An 8,450-nucleotide genomic window follows, 5' to 3' on the forward strand; every position below is an offset into this window, starting at 1 on the left:
TTAAATTTAGCACTACTAAACTCTTTAATACAATGTGGAATTCTGTAGTAAAAGCATATACGTTGACCCATAAATGAATTTTTAACTTTAGCTTAACGGTAAAATAGCATTTCAGTTTTATTTCTGATCCTTGTGCCATAAAAGTGTCTCTCTTAGTGAGTCCCAAGCACGTAAATAATATATTTCTCTTTTCTGTAAGAGCTAGCGCGCACGAGCAACTTTGTCTCCGCAACTATTTTGTCTCTCCAGTCTCCACCCATGGGCTAGTATGAAAGTGCGCGCACGTAGCGACGCAACTCCCCATACAATTGATGGGAGAGACAAAATAGTTGCGGAGACAAAGTTGCTCGTGCGCGCTAGCTCTAAGATAAATTATATATGTAGTTTCTATATCTGCAGCCCTGCCTCACAGCAGAATTTGAATATTTAGTTGTATGCGTAGGGAGACCGGGTTTGGTTGTCTCACGGGTTGTTTGTCACAGCGGTCTTAACACAAAACTGAACTATCGAATAAGTCTGTTGAACAGCGTGGCAAGAGCGATACAGTGAAAACGCTGTCCCAACTTCGCGTCAGACCGCTCCGATCTGCCGTGAGGGCCTCACACGTGTTTATTGTTTTCGCACAGCAAAAGTAAATTTTTGTGCTGCTGTGTCGAACCTCGTAATTATACGTTCTTGTTTTACAGTAATAATCTTTCAGTTCATTTGATGATGATGAAATGTGTTTTATAATATCGTAGTATAGTTTTTTAGATATTCATTGATCGGAATTTATTTTCAATTTTATTTTCATGAAACGTGTTATGGGGCTCGTTGTCACAAATTTTCGGGGGCTGGTTGTCACCTATCAACCAGCCCCCTGTATGCGAGATGACCTTAATTGCGTTTTGAGGTTGTTTGTTTTAGCCGTAAATTTTCAATCAACACCGGAAAATCACCCTAACAAACCTGCTGGAAGTCCATCTGTCCTTGATGACTCTATATTGACTCACGATTATTATTGTTTGCTAAAATTGTGATTGATTAATATTCAGACTGAAATAAAGACCGTAGACACGGTTTCATTTGGTTAAGAGTTCTTAATTAAAAATTATTCCGTAAAATTATAAGACCAAAGTGTGACTTTCTATTTATAAATTGCCTGTTATTTAGTACGTGACTACCTACCCTAGGCATTGTGACAACCATGCCTGACCCGGGGTTATAAGTCACATTTTTCTTTAGAGTGAAAATACAAAATATTTCTACAACTGATAATATTACACAAAAATACGTTTATTTATTTTGTAACAGAATAATTACACTATCTTTTGGTATACAAATATCATTCCTAAACAACGTATTTTGGAAGTTACATAAAAAAAGATAAAAATGTGACTTTCATCCCCGCTCTCCCCTAGTTATTCGTTACAATTTATGATAATATCGATCAGCGATCGATCCCTCTTCATCTGTGAAGACCTATATAGAAGTAGATGTGCAAATACGCTGAGAACTCAAGCGTTGAATTTTAGTTGATTCCCTATCCGTGAACTTCTACTACCTACATTAATATAATTAGCTATATTAAAAATGCATAGCGCACACGCTGCCACCGTTTCAACGTCCATTGTCTCACCAAGGCAAATGACAAGTGAGGAACGTCGCGAGTAGAGCAGTGTGTGGGCAGAGAGGGCAATGTCGCGACAAATAACGGCAGCGAGATGAGCAGAGCAATGAGCAGCGCGAGGAGCATAGTATCAGACTGAACAACTTTAGCTAAAGCATATCTAAATATTTAAAACACAATTGTGAATTGACTGACTGACTGGCATAGTGATCTATCAACGCACAGCACAAACCACTGAACAGATCGGGTTGAAATTTGGCATGCAGGTAGATGATAGGACGTAGGCACTAGGCATCCACTAAGAAAGGATTTTGATGAATTCTACCCCCAAGGGGATAAAATAGGGGATGCAAGGTTATACCATGAACATTTAACTATCTTTTGCACGCAGGCGAAGCTGCGGGCAACAACTAGTTTGTTATAATGTGGCTGGTATTTTAAGGTTCCAGTTTCCACATCAGATGTTCCAGGTCTTAATTTTTTTTAATTATTATTAGCAGAAAATGCCCATCAGATCTTTTTTTTTGTATAACAAAAAAACTTTCATTCAAATCCGTCCAGTAGTTCTGGAGATTAGCGTGTACAAAAAAAACAGATTTTTTTTATTCATGCTCTATTATTGTCTCTTAAACCCCCTCCAATTAATATTATTTTTTTAATACATATATTATGTACAGATGTAGATAAATTGAAAATATTGAAAAAAAAGACCTTTACATAAACAAACAAAATTTATTTAAATAATAATATGTAGGTAGTAGGTACATAAGTATTATAACAAATTTCACTTATAGCTAAAAAATAATCTTTCAGTATTTTCATAAATAGCTTGAGCCAATAGATCGATGTCTTCACCGCGTATCGCTGCTAACACTTCCAATACGTGTCTGAAATATAAAAGATTGGAATAAATCATCAAAAGAAAATTTTTGTTTTCTAAAAAATGTTTCTGAATGATATATTTTAAGTACATCACTACATAGTATAAAACAAAGTCGCTCTCTCTGTCTGGCCCTTCTATAAAACTTTACAAGGGTTTTTTTGATGCGGTTTTTTCTAATAGATTTAATTCAAAAGGATGGCGCTCTTTTTTTCTCGAGATAAAACGTTTGGTTTTGTTACGATAAAAGTGGTTTATCGCAGATAAAACCAAAACTAAAAGTAATTACACAAAATGCTCTGACAAATATCTTGCAAATGTTTTAATATAATTGTTTATGAAAAAAAATCATAATAAGTATTACCATGTCAAGTAGAAAACGTAAAAGTGTGAAAATTAGAGCTAACTTGGTGATTTTTTTTTATCGAGTCAATTTTAATATTTTATGTTTTTGATTAAACAGAATCGTTGAACATATCATCTAGTTTGATATATATTTTATTTTTTAGATTAGGTCTTGAATATTACACGTATTATCTAATAGAAGATTGGTAATTTTGCTTTATACTCCTTCTTAACTCAATATCGGCTGAACCCATTTTAACGATTTTTGATGAGTTTTATTCGTTTTTACTGGAATTAGGAGTAATTCATTTGCAGGACGGAAATATTACAAATATTACAATGGAAACCGTGCCGAAGAGCTTATAGTGCAGTAATTTTAGGCCAATTTAGGTGCAAATATCGGAAAATCGAGACTCAGTAGGTATATTACGAAATCCATACTATCCATACTTAATATTATAAATGCGAAAGTAACTCTGTCTGTCTGTCTGTTACTCAATCACGCCTAAACTACTGAACCAATTTGCATGAAATTTGGTATGGAGATATTTTGATACCCGAGAAAGGACATAGGCTACCTTTTATTGCGAAATATGTATGTACCACGGGCGAAGCCGGGGCGGACCTCAAGTATTAAATAAAAACCTTGTATTTTGGCATCCTAAAACTGTTCTCAAAATTCACAATTGGATGGTCGCAAGTTTTGAAAATAAGGGGTCAAAGGTCACAAAAACCATTATGCATATTTCAGCTAATGTGGGACGCATAAAAAAAGTCATTGCATGTTTTTTTACAAAAAATCCTTACACTATATTTACAGGCTCGTTCCTGCCTTTAACTTGATTGTCTGATTCTGGAGAATATTTTTCCTTTTTCACAGATGGAAACTTCGTTGTAACATGCTTAAAAGAGGGATGCGTCTGTTTGATTTCGCACCAAGGACAGTCGGTTTCTATCAACAGTTTATCTTGTGGTATTTTTGATGCTACATCCAGATTTTCTACAGTGCGTAAAGAGCTGAAATAAAAAAATAATTTGATAGTCTTATTCTGTAGATGTTTTAAGCTTGTTTCTTGAGATACTTAATTTAAACTGCCAAAAGTAATTTTTCAATATTGTGACTGTAAAATTTTGGAAGTACGTAGGTAGTTAGCAAGGAATATAAATTTAATTCTCCTATTTTTTTAACTTACAGCAATCAGACTCTATGTTCAATGTGACATTATTGTAAAATGATATTCTAGTGTATGTGTGTGAATGTGTGTGTGTGTGGGTGTGCAAACTTACCAGCCATTAATTCCTATATGCATTCCGAGCTCCAATATCTTTTGTAGACAGTCATATGATCCATCAAATGAATGTACAACGCCTCCGGTAATGCTATCCCTATGTTTACCAAGTATCCCAACAAGATCGTCAGTAGCACCACGACAATGAAGAAATAGAGGCAGTTTATGCTCACTACATAGTTTTAATTGTAGTTCAAAATATCTGAAAGACATCTTTATAAGTAAGCCCAGTTGCTTACCCTGGGTAAAATTTATCTTTAAGATTATATTTTCACATTTTAAACTTGAAATTGCTTGACAAGGGTTACAGACCTGTTGAATAAATATAAAAATAAATAATTTACTGTCTTCACTATTTTCCATCATTAACTATTTTTCTAACTTTTTAATGACAGGCACTCTTATCAGAACAATGTTAATTGGATATTAAAAATAACTTGTTAACTACTAGTGTTATATTTTTAATAATAATTATCACATCTATTTTGCATATTAAATAAAATAGGCTCATAAACTAATAAGATAAACTCATGAAATGGGTGGATTGTCACTAATCCTTCATAATAAGTATGTACATAAGAAGACAGGAAGTATTGGACCGCCTCCTTGGTACAGTGGTTGACGCGTGAGCATAGCACCGAGGGGTCCTGGGTTCCATTCCCGGTGGAGACGAAGAAAAAAAAATGTCTCGGCCTGGCAGGACACAGAAGGCTGATCACCTACTTGTCCCTAAAGAAAATCGATCAGTGAAACAGATGTATAATGCATCTGCCCCTTACCCCACTAGGGGACTTGGGACATTAAAGTAGATATATTATATGAATCAAATCTGTCCATTTGAAGTGGGTCAAAATCAAGTACTTCCTAAAAGAGTAGTTTATAATACACTGCAAGTATACAAACATACAATTAGTGAAGCTGATAATAGTTTATTTTTATTTTTTATATACCTATTTGATTCATGAGGAAGATATTAAATTGATGTTTGAATTTTGATGATGTTGATTAGTTACAAGATCATATAATGTAAAGTCCCGTGTCCCCTAGTGGGGTTAGGGGCAGATGCATTATGCATTCATGTTTCACTGATCGATTTTCTTTAGTGTCAAGTAGGTGATCAGCCTTCTGTGTCCTGCCAGACGGAGACATTTTTTTTCTTCCAACGGGAATCAAACCCACGTACCCTCGGCTCTATACTCACATAGTCACATGTACACCAAGTGTACCAAGAAGGTGATTGATACAGATAATAAGCAATATTAGAAATAATATATTGATTGGATCATTGGATCAACTCACTTCACCTGTGTTTCCTTATCACAGAAGTTCAATCTTTCGTAATCCAAACCAAATTCACCAATTGCTACAACTTTGTCCTTATTTTCTGTGATTAAATCACTTAGATCTTTGAGATATTGTTCAGGATCAGATAGAAAATCATTGCATCTAGTTGGATGGCATCCTACAGTGGAAAATAAGCGAGCTGAAAATTATACTCACTACTATACTATGAATAATTGCATACATATGTATTTCAGAAGCAAATTTTAAGCTTTTCACTATTTAAATTTATTTTTATTATACAAAATTGTATTCAATAAGTATGACACCTTTGATTTAACATACTAACATTATGAGTGCTATAATTAACTATCATACTTATCACAAACAACATAATTTACTGTTTGTTGTTATCCATAGTCATAAATGAATGGGCTACTAAAGCAGTTTGACAACCAATGCCATTAAATTATTGACCAGATTAACTTACAATCAGTTCTGGCAAGTTCCAAAGCTTTTTTGCTATCTGCCAAGTTGCCTCCTGTTATAATCATTTTACTCATTCCACCAGACCAAGCCCTGTCTAAAACCTTGTTGAGATCTGGATCATGCTTCTTGGAACCATGATATAAACCTTGATACATATCATCAGTCAAATTTGCTCCTATATCTGATATAAAAATATTATTGATTAGAAGGTTATATTAGGTATGATATTTAAATAAGTATGTTTATATAAGGTTGATATCTTTAATATTGAATGATCATTATATGATTCTTCTCTTTTACCTATGAATTTTCTCACATTAGTCATTTTTCTCATTGATGCAATCTTGATTGTTGAAATAAAATTAGTCATACACACTCATACACAGTTAGCAGATATATCATTAGCAATAAGGCAAGATGTAAATTGTAAGATGACTAAAGTCCGGTCGCGGAGCAGGAAGAATTTCGTACATTAACCTGTTATTACCTGTCACTGTCACTCCCTTGTAAAAATAATGTGTCTTGCTCGCACAGGTGCAATGACCGCCGTCCTTAGGGATTGTAAACCTTTAAGGCAATTACACGGTTCAACGACCTTAATGATTCTGTCACTACATTTGAATTTGTTTTTTTAACCGCCCTCTATAAATATACATCGTTGTTGAAGTAAAAGTGACCAAAGATTATGGAATTGTATACTGTATCGTATTGTATCGTAATGTGTTAGTTGGTTTCTACCTAATTTATGTTTTCTCTGAGAGGCAGTAACATATTACATTTATGAATAGTAAATATTGTGTACTATGTATGTTGTAAATGTAATGTAGGAAGACTCATCTTTCAACATTAACCGTTATAAGCAAAGTCTCTACTACATGACCCATTCTGGAGACCTTAAGATGACTAAGCAAGTAATTATAAGTTCTAGAGTGGGGAACAGTTAAGAAAACACCGATTTAGAAATTAATTTTATTCAACACGGACTCTACTATATTCTGGAGACCTGATGATGGCTAGGGTGGAGAACATCTCACCTACAGAGATATAAAAGATGGAGTACATTATTTGACGTAATTCTATAGAACGGCCTCTACCATGTCATGGTGTATCGAATGGTAATGGTGACCAGGCAAATGTATTTAGCGTTCTCTGTATATCTCTTCATACCTAGTAGGAATATATGCATGCAACCTACACACACCGAAAAAAATAGGGGAACGGACAAGAAATCACGTTTTTTTCGACTTGTTATGTATTTTGTAGTTAGTTCGGGGTTAATTTTTGAAAAACTCGCATAGTTCCCGTTCCCGTGGAATTTCCGGGATAAAACCTATCCTATATTACTCGTGGTAAATGTAGCTTTTTAATGGTGAACGGAATTTTTAAAATCGGTCCAGTAGTTTATGAGCCTATTCATTACAATCAAACAAACAAACAAACAAAGTTTTCCTCTTTATAATATTAGTGTAGAAGAAATCATCGGTTCACCCAGTTAAAAGTGCGGAGGTAACGGAACCAACAAAAAATTCAGTTGAATTGAGAATTTCGTCCCATAATGGCGTCGGCTAAAAATGTTGCTATACGTTTATGTCAGTTTTGACTTTCCTACGATTTTATACAATAATATAAAATTAAATGATTTTATACAATATTAAAAAAAATTGCTGATTTTCGGCGGTATGGCGACCATTTGGAACTGTCTGAAAAGTATGGCATGGCGATTTTCGTACATGGCTACTGGACTATGATTACCTGTGCAAAAATTAGCCTGGTACAAATGGTTGAATTTTTTTTTTAAATCAACGCATTCACGTCGGTATTGTGGGCTGTAAATTACACCGGAAAAGTATGGCATGACACTACCGCCTACTTCTTTTTTATGGGCTATCGGTAAATCCTAAAATTTTTGTGTTACAAATCATTTGCCTTCCGTAATTTATCCGACGAGTTCGACTAACGCCCACGCGACTAGTCTGCCGGTACCACTGTTCTGACCATGATTTTTCTTTTTGTCATTGCGTACTAAGACCACTGTAGAACCGCCATCCGGTTACAAATGACCCAAAATTTTGTGTCAGTATCTCCCGGCTTTGGATTGTTTTGGACCCTTAAAATATACGATAGAACAGCAATTAATATTTTTTTTAAAATATTCAAGGCACAGGGAAAATCTGGTTACTGTTTTATAGGTAGGTATGTGTTTTCTGATAATATTTTACTGTCAAAAATTATCAACACTGGATATTATTCAATGACGCCTTTCAAAAACAAAACTAATTTACAAACAGATTTTTATATCTTTACATACCTATTTTTAACTTTCATTTCATGAACTGCTCATGTAAATACCTATTACAATCTGGTTTAATTTAACAAAACATTCAATTCGGTGAATTTTAGCGTTATTTTGCAAAAAAAACCGCACGTACAGTCCCCCGTCCGAGTAGAACTGACACCGTCAAATTTCGTCGAAAATATGCAATAGAGGTGAGGTTTTATGTGGGTTTTATTATAAATTCGAGTTTTTTCTTGATAATTTAACGATAATAATGAAAAT

The 8,450-nt window shown here is 34.3% G+C and overlaps 1 protein-coding gene across 2 annotated transcripts; it reads right to left on the reverse strand.

The window, feature by feature from the left end:
* Nucleotides 1-2,327: 2,327 nt before the first annotated feature.
* On the reverse strand, nucleotides 2,328-7,233 carry LOC149481558 (deoxyribonuclease TATDN1). 2 transcript variants are annotated; one of them, XM_089704922.1, is made up of 6 exons: nucleotides 6,210-7,233; nucleotides 5,895-6,074; nucleotides 5,423-5,606; nucleotides 4,122-4,325; nucleotides 3,642-3,851; nucleotides 2,328-2,496 (listed from the first exon to the last, which is right to left on the reverse strand). In XM_089704922.1, the coding sequence occupies exons 2-6, from the start codon at nucleotides 6,046-6,048 to the stop codon at nucleotides 2,394-2,396; spliced, it is 855 nt and encodes a 284-aa protein (XP_089561048.1). In that variant the 5' UTR covers nucleotides 6,049-6,074; nucleotides 6,210-7,233; the 3' UTR covers nucleotides 2,328-2,393. The 2 variants fall into 2 exon arrangements, with proteins under 2 accessions (XP_089561048.1, XP_089561047.1); XM_089704921.1 differs by having other exon boundaries at nucleotides 6,194-7,233.
* Nucleotides 7,234-8,450: the final 1,217 nt, after the last annotated feature.

This window comes from Colias philodice, chromosome 16 (genome assembly GCF_061535455.1).
Source record: "Colias philodice isolate Cphi_HAF_F1 chromosome 16, ilColPhil1 Martin Lab GWU primary, whole genome shotgun sequence".
Classification (NCBI taxonomy): Eukaryota; Metazoa; Arthropoda; class Insecta; order Lepidoptera; family Pieridae; genus Colias; species Colias philodice.

Excerpts from the sequence above, each read along its gene's own strand:
- LOC149481558 (XM_089704921.1), bottom strand. The coding sequence starts at position 6,263 with ATGACTAATTTTATTTCAACAATCAAGATTGCATCAATGAGAAAAATG. Across the intron at positions 6,075-6,193 it reads TAATGTGAGAAAATTCATAG|ATATAGGAGCAAATTTGACT; the intron begins GTAAAAGAGAAG and ends TTTTTATATCAG. Across the intron at positions 2,497-3,641 it reads AACGAGCCTGTAAATATAGT|ACACGTATTGGAAGTGTTAG; the intron begins GTAAGGATTTTT and ends TTTATATTTCAG.